At 24.3% G+C, this 17,822-nt stretch overlaps 1 protein-coding gene across 1 annotated transcript; it reads right to left on the bottom strand.

Moving 5' to 3' along the window:
- Window positions 1-11,885: 11,885 nt before the first annotated feature.
- LOC135929593 (uncharacterized) lies at window positions 11,886-17,205 on the bottom strand. The gene is made up of 7 exons (XM_065466247.1): window positions 17,088-17,205; window positions 16,982-17,046; window positions 16,833-16,940; window positions 16,637-16,791; window positions 14,842-14,986; window positions 13,103-13,183; window positions 11,886-12,952 (listed from the first exon to the last, which is right to left on the bottom strand). Exons 1-7 carry the CDS (start codon window positions 17,179-17,181, stop codon window positions 12,467-12,469), a joined length of 1,134 nt encoding a protein of 377 aa, XP_065322319.1. The 5' UTR covers window positions 17,182-17,205; the 3' UTR covers window positions 11,886-12,466.
- Between the last annotated feature and the right edge of the window lie 617 nt (window positions 17,206-17,822).

Genomic DNA, 17,822 nt, shown 5'->3' with positions numbered 1-17,822 from the left:
AATTATCACCAAAAACTGGACCCGAAATAAAAATTACTTGTCCGTCTGACCTGAATTTATTTATGTTGTGTTATTCAAATTAATATTTTTATATAAATATTTATTATGCAAATTAGAAGATTTATTACGATATTACATGTGATGTGATGTTAGTTAATTTCATATTGTAGACTATGTAAATGAGGATATTTCGAAGATGTTAATTTTAAGAGAAAATTATATATATTTTTTTTAATTATTATTTGAGATTTTGATTTTGTTCTCACCACTTTTCATTCTTTGGAAGATAATTTGTTTCCATTTTTTATTTTAACCTTTTATTTTATAATTTTAATTTTGTTTATACCTTTTTACTTTACGGATTGTCATTATGATTATTGGATGAATAAAGAATTGTCATTTTTCAGAAAATTTTTGCCGTCAACTTTTGAAATAAACTTATTTTTTATTCATTTTTTTATAGATATAATATTTCGTATAAATTGAAAAATACACAAATGTTTATAGCAAATATTCTCTGAAATTAATAGTGTAGTTACCCTGCACATGGTGCAATAGATTTCTATATAAAATCAAACTTTCTCAATTTAAAAATATGCCCCGATAAATGATATAAAATTGAGTGAATTGGCGAATCTTAATGGTTCCCATATCCCAATAAGACATATACATTTTTCTATATATTTTTAATATTAAGTATTAAAGGGGGAAAAATTATCGACCTATAATAAAAACTCAAGGTATTTTACGAAATATGAAATAGCCTTGAAAAATTTGAACATGTTATTAAATATTCTGAACTAAGAAAAAATCTGAAAATATTGCGATTCTAATATCAAGGATTGAAAATAATTATATAATAGTGTTTTCAAAAAATTTAAACTTTAAATTTGATTTTTTATAAAAAAATAATTCCCGAAATAAGTATATTATAAATAATCTATCATATTTTTATTTAGCGATAATCATAATGTTGACAACCGTTTCGAGAATTCTTTTTTAAAAACCTTATATATTATTTTTAACGTAGTAGGGAATATCCATTGACATTAATACTAATTTAGAATGATGATACATTTATTAAAGGTGTATTGAAGTCAGCTGTAGTCAGATGGCGCCCTCCAAGGTATGTGCACTTTTTAATGAATGAATAGTCAGTATTGACTAGTATTAATGTTCATCGAATTATTCGTATGAAATTATATTGATTAAATAATAGTATTTGATCGGGAAAGTTTTTCATAGTTCCTAGGCAAACCTCTTGATCTCATTTTAAAATTGAATAGATTAGGTTTAAATTTTATCCTAATATAAATTTTATTAGTATGCATCTGTAGGCAAAAAATCTTTTGAAATAATTAATTATTAAAAATTTTATTTGAGAAATAAAACTTTGACGTAAAATTCAAAAGATTTATACATAACAGAATTTTAATTTTTATTTTTTAACCCTCTTTTATATTTTAAAAATAGTTATGGGTATTTATTTTGTCTAGATATTATTTCAATCATGATTTAGTCAAGTTAGAACTAGCGAGGCTTGCTAAACCATACACGTCAATTATTGCAGTTAATGTGAAAAAAATATTTAAAAATCTCAGAAAAAATTTTTATGGCTGTGTATGATTGGTATTTAGGATTTATGTAAAGAAATTATAATCTCTCATTAAGATCAGAAGCGAGTATATAGTTATAGGTATCGATTCATATATTGATCTTTATAATATCTAAAATAAGGAGTTATACCAATTTTGCAAATTCGGTTATACTAGCCCCATTCTCCATATCAATGTATCGGAAAATTTTATTGGAATTTTGGGCATATTCCTGGAAACGAAATTCAGAAATCCCATTAAAATTCCCAATATTTAATTAATTCCTAATATTTGAATTTGAGAGAAAGTTTACAAACTATCACGTGGTCGAGTCTGGCCTCCTATAGATCATTCCCCCAAGGACTGTTGGGAATATTGGAAATTGCAAAGCATGTTCAACCTCTAATATGGCCGAATGGCCTTTGTCTGCACCAACCTATAAGTATGATCGTTATAAAATTTTTATCGATTGATTTTCCGTCCTAGCTGTTTCGGAAATAATATGGTCTTATCTTGGAAGAACCTATTGCGAAAATCGCAATTGACTTAGCAACGTGTGGAAAATATAATTTCCATTTAAATCAATTTATATTTACAACATAAAATTATTGATACAACATATAATCCTAGTTATTTAAAATCCTTAAATTTATATAAAAAAAGAATATATTTCAATTGTACCCCTCTTAATTAATTATATATATTCAATCATTATAAATTCAAGTTATTAAATAAAAGTTTAAGCATCAAAAACTAATGTTTAACCGTTTAATACTTTTTTTTGGTTTTTACTTTATTTAGTATACCTAATTCATTGGAGTAGAACATTACTCATTTTAGGGTAAAAAAAATTGTCAAATTTTTTTTGATTGATAGTCAATTTGGAACATTTTTACAAAGTTTCTCAAAATGTCCCAAAGTCTCCGATAATTCCCAAAAATTCTCAAATATTTCTCGATATTCCCCGGGCGGAAATATTATTTCGAAACCTAGGGGAGCAAAGAAGAACTGTCTAATTTAATTGCCTACTCCAACAATTTTGGTGCAAAACGTGATTACACGGAACAATCAACGTATTAATAATTCAAAAACTAATTTATTATGATATGGGGTGAACACAATGTTTTAATTTGTATTCATTTTCTATAAATTGCATAATTATTGATCCTTTTTTTCTCATCTTTTCAAATAATTTTTACAAAAATTTAGTAGCCTATTTTTTTAAAAAAAAATAATAATTTGAAATGAAAAAATTAAGTTTATAGAGTCTAATATACAGTGTTGTGATGATTTAATGAAACATATTGACGACTAAATTAAAACCCATCCATATAAAATTATAATCTTTGCTAAAAAATAATCAAAATAAGAAAAATACATAAAAGAAATTTCAATAATGCTTTGTCTATATTTTAATTATTTTTGCAAAGATTATAATTTTATATGGATGGGTTTTAATTTAATCGTCAATATGTTTCATTGAATCATCACAACACTGTATAAACAAATCGAATAATTATTTTATTATTTGCGTGAACGGATACTAATAAAAATACAATTATAGATTATATATATATGTTAGCGTCAATGTGTTTTTTTAATATCTTATTTTTACAATTTTAAATCATTTTTTTAATCGCGTTTTTTTTAAATTCAAATATTCAATTTTACCGGAAATATATACTCTCATGTTTGGAATGCCTATCTTAATTTTGCTGCTAATCTTTGAGTCATTTATAATTTATAATATTAATTTGATTAAGTTTAGTAAGTTGATAGAAAGATTGTTCTGAAATTTATAGGGTAGGTATTCCAAACATGATGGCATACATTTCCTGTAAAATCGGATTTTTAAATTTTTAACAACGGGCTCAAAAAATTATTTGAATTTGAAATATTAACACATTGTAGGAAAAAACATGTGACGCTAACATATAAAAGAATCTTAATTGCAATTGGAAACAAAATTAGATGTAGATGAGAAAAATTAGTACAAAATAAATTGCCGAGTTAGACTTTTTATAAAATTTTAACGAGCCGGGGCAAAAAATGTTAATGGAACGAAACGAGATGGGCTATGCAAATCCCTATTGTATGTTGAATCTGAAAATATTTATTAACAGTGTTACCAATTTTATTCCTAAGTTATATTTTAAATTTTGTACCGATTGATAGAAATTGGTGTCATTAATTTTTTTTCTTCATATAATAAACATATTGTAAAAAAAAATATATAAATTAAAATTAATTTTTTATATTATTTAGGATTGTTATCTTGTTTTTAATATTATATACATAAAATATAGATTTTTTTTATCTGGGGGAAAATATACATCATTATATTAAATTGACAATTATAAATGACAAACAAATACAAAGCGGCATCCAGAAAAACATAAAAAGTAACATACATGGTGGTAAGGACTAAAATAATATGGACAATATAATAATGCTTTAATAATTCCAATTCCCAAAGGATTATTTTAATAAATATTTCGAATTGATCAGAAAAAGATTTTGAGAAAACGTTTTTCTTAATTGGATGGAATGATCAAATGCATACAACTAAAAAATATATATAACTCAGTAAAATAATATCTCTAAAAAATTACTATATCGACAGCGTTGTAGCTACAGGGGGAGGGGGTTCAAACCTGGCCCCTTAGAAAAATAATTTGCCCCAAAATGTAAAAAAATATATTTAGTTATTAAATTTTAACTCATCATTAACGATTAAATCATGAAAATACAACAAAATTTTTAGAAAAATTTTATTTAATTAATTTATACGAATTATTAAGCAAGTTGTGAATACCTGAGCATAATTATTCCTTATATTTTTTGTGGAGATATCCGAGAAAATCTATTATAAATCATTAATTTACAATGTATTTCTGCTGAAACATTACTAATTGTATTTAAAGGAGCTTAATGAATTAAATATTAATTCATAGAATATAATAAGCCAGACATATGATGTGAAAACGTCATGTGTGGCTGAAAATGGAGGATTACAAACCTTAAATTAATCCTTATTTACATTGTTACAACCACAATTTGCATCTTGTGGTTCAAAATTGGTATAATATATTGTTAATTTATTAATTTTCTAATGCATTATTTTAGTCGTTTTAACGTATCCTGTAAATATACAGGGCATACTCTTAAGAGATTTTTAGACCGGTGGGAAACATCTTGTATAATTTATAAGAATCTTGAGGCTATTGGTGACGTATTATTTTACTTTTCTAATACTTAACTCATAAGTTTCCATTCATAATTCAGTCGTTGGTCATTTATCTTAATTATTCTATATAAATTACATTATATTATTTAAGAGGTATTAATAACAATAGATCAATTAAATAAATATCTAGTCAGTAGGTACTAATATAGTGGAATTATGCTAAAAATTGTATTCATAGCAATGACTCACAACTCGATGTGAATGATCCAACCAGATCTAGAATATTTGAAAAACATTTGAAAATGCATTTTTGTAATGGTATAGAAATTTGACAAAATCTGATGTAACAAAATCTTTATAATTTTCTAAACTTTTAATAATTTTTATAACAATCTCAATTCAATTATTAATCCCTCTTTAGTTATATTGGTTGCTAATAAAGATATTGATTTTTTTAATCTATAAAATTAAAATGGCTAACTTGATTTAAATTTGCTAATTAGTTTATTCAAAAAAATCGTTAAGTCTTATGATCCTCTTCTATGTATTCTGCAATTATTATGTTTCTCAAGGCCCCTGTTTACAACTTTATTCTAGTTGGTAAAACCCGTTTTGATATAGATTTGATTCACCATTCTTTAAGTTATAGATCTACAAAGAAGGTATAAAAGTGAATCAGCCAATTAATTAATAAATTTACGTATTTATAAAAGTTTAAAGAAAATATTCTTCCATTATTAGTAGGAGTCCTTTACCAATATTGTTGTTAAAAAGTCCAACTTTTTAAAGAATACGACCCGATTAAGATATTAGCCAAAAAATATCATGTAAGCCTCGTCATTTGGCAAGTAGATGTCTAAACCTTTCTGACATCTTGATCGAGCAGTTTTTTAAAATCGACCCTAAACAGGGTTTTTAACACCACTAGATGATGGCCTATTTAGTGATCACTGATTTAAATCAGTTGTAAAATATTTGCAATAAGAATAACTTAAAAATCTAACCTATCCATTTTATTTTTGCAAGCTCAGGCTCATTTTTTTTATTCTGAATCTTGGAATTCTTGATCATTTTCATTCTTCCACCAAATTTACTATATATAATTTTCTCCATCCTCATTATAATAGGAGTTGTGTTGGCGCTATTAAGTATTTCAGTTGACATGAATAGTTTTTTTTAAAACTGATAGCGGTTTGAAAAACAGTTATTTCCTATTACCTTCTTATTTTTAAAAAATTTTTTTTTGGAAAGAGGAGTGCAGTTTTAAATTTCCCCTTCCAAATAGGCCTAAAATGGTCTCAAATTCTTCTGATTTATGTGAGGGAGACTACCTTTGGGAAAGTCTATCAATGCTCAATGGATAATTTTTACCAATAATATTCAAAGCTTTTTTTAAAAAACTTTATACAATAAGACTTTCATATTAGCCAACAAATTTTTATACATATTAATGTGCTCAGAATCGCAATATAAATTCAAATGTTCAGAATATTTTTACTTAATTGCTCTGATTTAAAAATAACTAATTTTTTTTTCTCTTAAAATCCATGATTTGCTAGGTAAAAAATTGATTTTTTTTTATCAAATTTCTCAGGTTTACTAAATTCTCAAATATTTTTTCCAAAGTAATCTAATTTTATTTACTTTACTTTATTTATCATCACTCTAGATCATAGAGTATAAGTCATGAAGGGGAAGAGTTTAAAACATTTTAAAAAAATGTCTTATATAAAATGAAAGCTAATACAAAAGATGAGTGGTATTAAAATTAATCTTCACTTTAGGGTCCTAGTGTCTGGGTAATAAGGATTGGAAGGTAGAACTTTTTCTAAGAAAAATCTTGACAAGAGTGTCAAACAAATTAATAAAAAAACTTGAGTATTATTTAAATTAATCATCACTATCGGTTTCTGTATCAGTCATGAGAAGGGAGGAAGATAAAAGCATTAAAAAATATCTTTATAAGAGTATCAAATGATAGCAAGTTCACTCTAAATCTTCAAAGCAGATTGATCCGGGGGCGGATGTTATAATATATATCATGACATAGAGGATAATCAGGAACGAGCAAATTTCAAAAAAAAATGTATTCGAATTTAAATACAAATATGCCTCAAAATAAAATTTTTGAATATAAATACAAATACGTTTTTTCAAAAAAAATAGAAAGAAAGAAAATATGATGATTATTATTTGCTAATCATTTATTCTTTTAATTTTATAATTTAATGAATATCATAAATTAATTAAAAATAACTAAAAAATGATAATATTGATTTTATTTATGTTTTTCTTTTTCCTGAGGAATAGGGAATTATTTTTAGAAAATAATTTATCAGCCATATTCTGTTAAGATATCGGTAAAAAAAGGGATGGTTTATATGTTTTGGATATTATTATAGTAAATTCCTTCCTAAATACCTAAAACAAATATATATTATCTTTACAGTGATGTTATTTCATTGTCTTGTGATTAGTGTTGCGTAATCGGCTAAAAACTACGCCTAAGCCTAATAAGGCTAAGCCTAAAAATCGGCTAAGCCTAATTAGGCTAAGCCTAAAAATCGGCTAAGCCTATTAGCCTAAGCCTAAAAATCGGCTAAGCCTAATTAGGTAAGCCTAAAAATCGGCTAAAACTAAAAATCGGCTAAGCCTAATTAGGTTAAGCCTAAAAATCGGCTAAGCCTATATAAATCTGCTAAAAATTAGTCAAAATTCTGCATCGATGCTTAGTATTTTTATTAGTAAAATAATTTATTTTATTTATATTTAATGTAAATATTTTATTATTATCAACAAATAAACATGATATGATTTAATATTTTTTATTTATATTATTATATTTTCAAATGAAAATAAATTTATTTATTTGATGTTATTTTAATAAAAAAAATAATATGCTGCTATATTGTAAAATTGTAATATTCTTTTTAATATAATTTATTAGTGATTTTCACAATCTTCTTTATAAATACATCTTTTATTGAGGAATTATATTGTAAATTTTATTAGATAAATAAACAATCTTTTAGGTGAAATCTTTTATAATTTTTTTTTCATTTTTTTTAAATTATCTTTTTTATTAAATGAGGTGGATTTTATGAAACTTTTTTGATGATTTTATATGATCTTTTTAAGGATAATATTTTAATGTGACAATTGTCATAATCGTTATTTTATAAGTTTTTTGAATTTTTTTGAAGAAAATAGGTTAAAATAAGTATTAATAACATGTGTAAATATAAATTTAGTGAAGATGTACCAAAGAAAAGTGACAATTGTCATAATCGTTATTTTTAAAGTTTTTTGAATTTTTTTGACGACAATATGTTAAAATAGGTATTAATAACATGTTTAAATAAAAATTTAGTGAAGATGTACCATAGAAAATTGACAATTGTCATAATCGTTATTTTTAAAGTTTTTTGAATTTTTTTGAAGAAAATATGTTAAAATAAGTATTAAAAACATGTTTAAATAAAAATTTAGTGAAGATGTACCATAGAAAAGTGACAATTGTCATAATCGTTATTTTATACGTTTTTTGAATTTTTTTGAAGAAAATAGGTTAAAATAAGTATTAATAACATGTGTAAATATAAATTTAGTGAAGATGTACCAATGAAAAGTGACATTTGTCATAATCGTTATTTTATAAGTTTTTTGAATTTTTTTGAAGAAAATAGGTTAAAATAAGTATTAATAACATGTGTAAATATAAATTTAGTGAAGATGTACCAATGAAAAGTGACATTTGTCATAATCGTTATTTTTAAAGTTTTTGAATTTTTTTGAAGAAAATATGTTAAAATAAGTAGTAAAAACATGTTTAAATAAAAACTTAGTGAAGATGTACCATAGAAAAGTGACAATTATCATAATCGTTATTTTATAAGTTTTTGGAATGAAGAAAATATGTTAAAATAAGTATTAAAAACATGTTTAAATAAAAATTTAGTGAAGATGTACCATAGAAAAGTGACAATTGTCATAATCGTTATTTTATAAGTTTTTTGAATTTTTTTGAAGAAAATATGTTAAAATAAGTATTGATAACATGTTTAAATAAAATTTAGTGAAGATGTACCATAGAAAATTGACATTGTCATAATGGTTATTTTTAAAGTTTTTTGAATTTTTTTGACGAAAATATGTTAAAATAAGTATTAATAACATGTGTAAATATAAATTTAGTGAAGACAATGAAAAGTGACAATTGTCATATTCGTTATTTTTTAAATTTTTTTGACGAAAATATGTTAAAATAAGTATTAATAACATGTGTAAATATAAATTTAGTGAAGATGTACCAATGAAAAGTGACCATTGTCATAATCGTTATTCTTAAAGTTTTTTGAATTTTTTTGACGAAAATATTTTAAAATATGTATATAACATGTTTAAATAAAAATTTAATGAAGATGTACTCTAGATAAGCGACAATTGTCATAATCATTATTTTTCAAGTTTTTTGATTTTTGTTGACGAAAATATGTTAAAATGAGTAATAATAACATGTTTAAATAAAAATTTAGTGAAGATGTACTATAGAAAAGTGACAATTGTCATAATCGTTATTTTTAAAATTTCTTTGATGTAAATGGGTAAAAATATAGATTGTAAAAGTAAAATTGCCTGAGTATATGCCATAGAAAAACATATGGTAATAATAGATTCTTCCCCAAAAACAGGAGCAAATTGGCATTTTATTACATTTGTTCATCGGGTCAGAAATTAATATGCAAAATTTATATCATAATATCTAATCCTAAGATAGAAATTATTATTTTTTTACCAATTTTCACCAGACAATCTTGTTTAAAATTTGGATAAACTTTTTTTTCTATTTTAAAATCAATATCGATGCAAGTTAACTATTTTCGTCAAAAAAAATCAAAAAACTTTAAAAATAACGATTATGACAATTGTCGCTTATCTAGAGTACATCTTCACTAAATTTTTATTTAAACATGTTATCAATACTTATTTTAAAATATCTTTGTCAATAAAATTCAAAAAACTTTAAAAATAACGATTATGACAATTGTCACTTTTCATTGGTACATCTTCACTAAATTTATATTTACACATGTTATTAATACTTATTTTAACATATTTTCGTCAAAAAAATTCAAAAAATTAAAAATAACGATTATGACAATTGTCACTTTTCTATGGCACATCTTCACTAAATTTTAATTTAAACATGTTTTTAATATTTATTTTAACATATTTTCTTCAAAAAAATTCAAAAAACTTTAAAAATAACAATTATGACAAATGTCACTTTTCATTGGTACTTCTTCACTAAATTTATATTTACACATGTTATTAATACTTATTTTAACATATTTTCTTCAAAAAAATTCAAAAAACTTTAAAATTAACGATTATGACAAATGTCACTTTTCATTGGTACATCTTCACTAAATTTATATTTACACATGTTATTAATACTTATTTTAACATATTTTCGTCAAAAAAATTCAAAAAACTTTAAAAATAGCGATTATGACAATTGTCAGTTTTCTATGGTACATCTTCACTAAATTTATATTTACACATGTTTTTAATACTTATTTTAACATATTTTCGTCAAAAAAATTCAAAAAACTTTAAAAATAACGATTATGACAATTGTCACTTTGTTATGGTACATCTTCACTAAATTTATATTTACACATGTTATTAATACTAATTTTAACATATTTTCGTCAAAAAAATTCAAAAAACTTTAAAAATAGCGATTATGACAATTGTCACTTTTCATTGGTACATCTTCACTAAATTTATATTTACACATGTTATTAATACTTATTTTAACATATTTTCGTCAAAAAACTTTAAAAATAACGATTATGACAATTGTCACTTTTCTATGGTACATCTTCACTAAATTTATATTTACACAAGTTATTAATACTTATTTTAACAAATTTTCGTCAAAAAAATTCAAAAAACTTTAAAATTAACCATTATGACAATTGTCACTTTTCATTGGTACATCTTCACTAAATTTATATTTACACATGTTATTAATTCTTATTTTAACATATTTTCGTCAAAAAAATTCGAAAAACTTTAAAAATAACGATTATGACAATTGTCACTTTTCATTGGTACATCTTCACTAAATTTGTATTTACACATGTTATTAATACTTATTTTAACATACTTCCTTCAAAAAAATTCAAAAAACTTATAAAAGAACGATTATGACAATTGTCACATTAAAATATTATCCTTAAAAAGATAATATAAAATAACATCAAAAAAGTTTCATAAAATCCACCTTATTTAATAATAAATAGATAATTTTAAAAAAATGATAAAAGATTTCACCTAAAAGATTGTTTATTTATCTAATAAAATTTACAATATAATTCCTCAATAAAAGATGTATTTACAAAGAAGATTGTGAAAATCACTAATAAATTATATTATAAAGAATATTACATTTTTACAATATAGCAGCATATTATTATTTTTATTAAAAAAACATCAAATAAATAAATTTATTTTCATTTCAAAATATAATAATATAAATAAAAAATATTAAATCATATCATGTTTATTTGTTGATAATAATAAAATATTTACATTAAATATAAATAAAATAAATTATTTTACTAAAATAAATAAATAATAATTAATGCTAAGCATCGATGCAGAATTTTGACTAATTTATTTTAGCCAATTTTTAGGCTTAGCCCATTTTTAGGCTTAGCCGATTTTTAGGCTTAGCCTAATTAGGTTTAGCCGATTTTTAGGCTTAGCCTAATTAGGTATAGCCTTACCTAATTAGGCTTAGCCGATTTTTCCACCTAAAATCTCGGCTAAGCCGTTTTTAGTCGGCTAAAATTAGCCGATTACGCAACACTACTTGTGATAGCTTTATTTTGTTCTATTATATATCGTTACTGTAAAGGGCTATGGGTTATGTTCCATACTTTGAAAACAAAAACTTCCTATATTCAAAATAAAACTAAAAATTAATTTTTCGACGCTCATTTTGTTTTTCTTTTCTAATCGACACCTCATATATTTCCATATATATCAATGGTGTTGGTGGTTCACTGATAATTATGAGTCAAAAGCTCTTTATTAATTTTTTTCTTCAGTCAAGTATTTTTATTCGGTGTAATAATTTTAATTTAAATAATATATATGTTTCACTATTATAAATATTTTAAAATAAATATAATTTAGATTAGGACAAACAGGTTGGGACGGACATAAAATTTGCGATATACATATAAACGTGTCGTGTGTTTACTAATAAATACTTTAATAATATGAAAACAAATCTAATAATATTCTGAATTTAAAAAAATGGTTAAATATCTATAAAAATTTATTTTTAACAAATATAAAAGTATCTAAAATAAAAATATTGAATATTTTAGAGTTTATATTTAGGAATGACTTTAAAAAATTTAATATACGCTTATTGCACTTGATGTAGAACAGTTTATCTTCCATCTAAATATTGCACTGGTAATGTATGTATGGGGCAATAAATCACTATTTTTCCTTGTAAGGGAGAGAATGCCAATTTTAAAGACATTAGAAGGGAAAAAAACTAATATAAATAAATATCGATTTTAAGAAAAAACTTGATAAAATATAAAGCTTGTAATTATATTAAAAGTGTAAAAATTTAGTACAATTTTTAGGGATGGATTCAACATTTTTTCAGCAATTCTTCCCTCAATTTAGCGTTCAATTCTTCTTGAAATTTACTTAGATTTCTCTCCTGAGTCTGTGAAAAATTTTCGATTTCTTGAACTTGCGTGTTGACTTGATCGTCGTAAGTTTTGGAAGGATTTTGAAGTTTTTTCGTTATTTTGTCGTACCTATCGAGCAAGTAAAGCTTTCTAGCCTTTAGTTCTTGCAGACTAAGTTTCTCAGCGTTTCGAGTTTCGTATATGTGTGAAGATGGATTCAATTCGTTGCCCTGGGGGATATCTAGGATATCCGTTTTGGAATTTTGAGACCCCTTTAATTCCTCATCCTCATTAGATGACGCATTTTTCCGATCCAAGGACTGCTGCTCCAAAGCATATGACTTGGAAGTATTGGGCACATTTTCATCGTCAAAATTTATGAGTAATTGTTCCGAATCCGGTAGAGGTGATGAGACATTAGGAATGTTACCATTATTAGTAATCTGTTTAAAATTTTTATTTTATTTTAGCCGTTTTATAAATTTACAAATAAATGAAAATGTTTTCCCATATCGGGAAGGTGTGTCATTATTTTTCTTTCTTTATGATATTTTCTTGATTTCTTTTTGGTACTTTAAAATAAATAAAATAACCTTTTCAAGCGATGTCCCAGTTAAGTAGGCGCGTTCTTCAATTTCCCGTAATTCAATTTCTTTGATAGACAATTCAAGAGCCTAATTATTATTTTTTTTATTAATGAGATTTAAATTAATTTATTTAAAATTTAATATCATTTTGTATGAAAGAAATATAGGCCCATTAATTTACATGCCTTGGCAAGACTGCATAAAAAAATTAACAAATAGTTTTGCATTTTATTGTTAATATGTTGGAGAGACCTGCAAAGGTACCATTTGCACAGCCCTGCCCGGACTTCTTAAAATTATTATAGCTAATAATGGCGATTAAAATGCTTTCCAGGGTATTTTTTAAAATAATTTTAGGCCTGGCCCAGGTATATTTAATAAATTTAAATATGGCCCAACCCGTGTATCGGGTCCGGATTTGTAGGTCTCTGATATATTGTATTAGTGAGGAAGGTGGGGGGGGGGGAGGTGAAGAGATAATTTTTATAAGCTTAAAATGCTATTTGAAAAAAAAATTGAAGATTTGCCGGCTGTTCACACCTAAGTATGATAATGTTAAAAAATTATAAATTTTAATAATTCGAGTAATTTAAGTAAAGAAATTGGGTTAAAAAATAATTTGCATTTCAAATCACAAGCAGGGGGTCATTTATAAAGAAAGCGACCCAACCCAAAAAGGTTACGAATTTTCTATTATTTATTTATATATGTTTGTGTTATTATTTTTAAAATATAAATCGCTCGCGTTTCTTTTTAAATCTAAAAAAATATGATTTGATGCAGAAAATATATATTTCTTTCTTTCTTTCTATACGTGCAAATAAGTTTCAGATAATTTATTCGTAAAATCTTTAAGTCATTTTTTAGTTATACGTGGCAAAAATATTCAAATATTCCTGGCAAAATCGATTGTTTTTCCCAAATTTAAAAAAACGCGCTAAAATTATAATTGGAAAATGTAAAAATTAAGTAGGCGTTGGAAGAGAAAATTCATAGACTAATATATTTATCTGCAGACCCGGACCTCGTAAATTTTTTTCAAAATAAACCAAGACCGAGCCTAAAAAAATTTAATTTTAAAAATTACCCGGACTGACCATAATAATAATATAAAACGGGGGCCCAGCCAGGTTAAAATTTTCTTTTACAACCCCGGGCCAGACCAGGCCGGGCAATTGGTACCTCTGCAGATTTCAAATATTAACAATTCAATGAATAACTGACATGATGTATCAGATTTTTTTCAAAGTGACCATATTATCTTTACAACCAGAAATTGTTATTTGATTTATCACTTTTATGAATTTATATTATAAACTTTAACAGATTAAGAATTTTTAATATTAATTTCTGATGTCCCACAGATAAAATTAATAGTTATAAATGGACTAACTACGAGGATGGCCTTAAGGTGTTTCCCGAGTAAACGAAACCATAAATTACGTTTCTACCGGCATATAGGAATCAAAAGGAACTAGAAAGATGGGAATAAGAAATGAATCCCCTATGTAGGAAAAAGTAGTGATGCAAACTTTAATGGGGGGAGGAGAAGGTATTGTGAGTTCATTTACTACCCGAGTCTTATATTGAAATTTTTTGTTTTAAATTTAAAATTGACAAGTTGGGGAACATAATTTATATTTTTGAGGTGGGGCATTTATAATCGAAAAAAAAATTATTATACGATATTCATTCTTTTAGGCGGATTCGCGATAATTATTACACTATATAAGAAACGAAAAAACTTTTTCGAGCATCTTCCGTTCGATCTTGAGACGTTTTTGGTATATAAGATATTCGTTTTTGGAAAGCATCTTAGTCTTTTCGATGTCAGATTCAAATTTATGGGTTAGCTCTTGTTCCCTCAACTCGTATGTATGTTTAGATAATCTACAAAATAATAAATAATTTTTTAAATATTTAAGAAAATATATTTATTGATTTAACAAAAAATTCATATATAATTTATCATAAATATTTTTTTTAATAGTTAGGAAAATGTATTTATTAATTTGAAAAGAAAATTCAAATACAATTTGAAGTGATAAAAAATAGAAGTAATAATTAATAAAATATGCTAAATAAATAATAAAAATGAATAATCATGAATAGCCTAGTTGGAATACTACTAACATGATATAAAGTTTTAAAACAGATTTTACTATTACATGATAGACTGTCAGATGCTTCAATTTAGGAAAGTCCAGTTTTTATTTTTTACAGGACAGCAAAAATTGCTCCAATTTCTTAGATAACAAAAAAAACACTAAATATTATAGATAAATTTTCTTATTATTTATTTTTCTCCCTATAGATAATAAAAAATATATGAAAATAAATATATTATAAGATAAGTAAGCTCTTTTTGTTATATTTTTAACAATTGATTTTCAAAATTTTGATCAGATAAACAAGGGCACTTAGTACTCATTACAACTTTAGCCGTGAAACACTTTTTCAATGGGTGCAAAAGATGGGAGTTATTAAATAAATCTAAAGAATGATCCTTATTTTCATTAAATAATCTTCATTCAGATCCTTGTCATTTTAAAACAAATTCTATATCAGAATTTAATCAGAAATTTTACCTTCAAATGTTTTTTTAAAATTTGAATTGCTGGACATTGAGATTGAAATATTTGAATTAAAGCACAATCTACACTTATAAAATGTAGTTATCCAAGAAATCATTAATTCAAAAATATTATATTAGTAACCTTAAATATAATTGTAGCTAAATTGCCTCTCATACCATCCCTTAAATCTAAATCAACAATATATAAACCTTTTCTAACATCTGAAATCTTTAATTGAATAAGGAATATGCCAAGTATTGATTTTATTAAAATGAGAATACAATTTACATAAAAATCCAATGACTAATTTCTTAAAACTAAGAGAAAAACTGAGTTATTGGTTGAGTCAATTTTTAAATGACAAACTCAATATTTTATCTAAAATTTTTTTACGCAAGCCTTATTATTTTGGTCATAGATGGCAGAAAGGATTGAACATACTCCGAGGCTTTTAAATATTTTTCTGGCTAAAATATTGTGGTAGCCCTTTTTAATAATCAGCTCAAATCGAGCCATGGTGATATAGTAATAATAATAAATTAAAATGGGACAACACTAGTACAACACCTCATAATCATCTAAAAACTCTCAGTATTATGTGAGGGGCCTGAAATAATTCAAGTAGTTCTTATTCTTAAGATAGTTTATACCAATGTGTAAATGAATGCAAATATAAAAACAATTATGCAATTTATATATATTTTAATATTAATCATGGTCAATATGGTTGAGATATAAATGAGATTATAGTGTGCACTATCACTTTTAAAATATTGCTAAAATATCTTGGCAAAAATTTTTCAAGAATTTTGTTATATTTAAATTTAAATATGATGGCATAAAGGGAAAATATTTATTCTTAGCATACATTTTTAAAGATTTGTAATAAATTCTAATTTCAAATGTTGTAAAATTTTGTTTAAAAAAGGAATGTTAATTGGTGAATAAAATTATATATAATTACTCTAATATTTGTTCTAGATAAAGTTCTTGATTAATTAAATCTTCCCTTATCTTCAATGGTAATAATGATATTAAGTCAGAGGGTTTGTGAGAGGATCTTAGCATTAATTCAAATATTTGAATGTCATAGATAGCCATGATGGGGTATAAAAGATCCTTTGTCAAGTTTAGCTATAATACAATATCTATAATAAAACTTGATAATTTTTAATTTTAGTTTGATATATCGGATCTCTACAAATATTTGCAAATTGTGTATATTCCATTTCACTCTCACTTAAAAAATCATTCAAGACAGGTTCAAGCTATAATTGCATATATCTTAAAATTTAATATAAGGATCTACTTGATGTTTGTAATATTCATGTAGGATATTCATATTTTCTGTCAAGTCATTCACATTATCAACATCTAATAATAATTTTAATCAATAAATATATTAGCATATTTACTTATTTGGTAACTTTTTACAAAATTATCAACTTGGAAAGACCATTTATAATCCCTGGCTACATTTATAAAATAATCTATAACCCATTCATCCATATATAATCCATGATCAAATACATGATTGAATGAATATTTATTTACATAATATATCGATTAAATGGTTGTACTTTCATTACAAAGTTTTATAGGTTGTATTTTATATTTATGGAATAATCTATATTTTTAATTTCAACTAATTAAAAAATATAAAATTAAATAGTTATACCTAGGTTGATAAAATCTTTTTAAAAATTCGGTTCAATCTTTATCTAACCCTTTTACCTTTGTCAACGAATTTCAATGAAAATTTCTTGGTCTCATAGCATATCAATCAACCTAGATGCACCTCCTCATGTTAATTTTTTAAATACATTGCATTATCTTTCTGCCCTCTTTTTATATATGAATAATATATATTATATTTTATAGCCTATATCTTTTATTGTAAATTGTAATCGTTTTTAAATCAAAATAAAAACTAGCCTTCTCTTATTTAAACGAATTCAAACTTTTATTTTTAGATTTATCTTACTTTCAATCTTAATTAAAATTTCCCTTTTAGCTATACTCTATATCCAAAACTCTTTTTTAACTTTTACTTTTCGTTAGCTAAAAATTATCAAAAGTTAAAAAGATCAAAAAAAATAAAGACTCAAGTAAAAAAAAGCTTTGGATACAGTAACAGGTTGGTAAAAATA

The sequence above is a fragment of the Gordionus sp. m RMFG-2023 genome, chromosome 5, assembly GCF_954871325.1.
Source record: "Gordionus sp. m RMFG-2023 chromosome 5, tfGorSpeb1-WG-v2, whole genome shotgun sequence".
Classification (NCBI taxonomy): Eukaryota; Metazoa; Nematomorpha; class Gordioida; order Chordodea; family Parachordodidae; genus Gordionus; species Gordionus sp. m RMFG-2023.
This window is presented reverse-complemented; position numbering and strand designations above follow the sequence as displayed.

Excerpts from the sequence above, each read along its gene's own strand:
- LOC135929593 (XM_065466247.1), bottom strand. The coding sequence starts at position 17,181 with ATGGATGAATGGGTTATAGATTATTTTATAAATGTAGCCAGGGATTAT. Across the intron at positions 16,792-16,832 it reads CTAAAATTAAAAATTATCAA|GATCTTTTATACCCCATCAT; the intron begins GTTTTATTATAG and ends AACTTGACAAAG. Across the intron at positions 13,184-14,841 it reads AACGGAAGATGCTCGAAAAA|GCTCTTGAATTGTCTATCAA; the intron begins GTTTTTTCGTTT and ends AATAATAATTAG.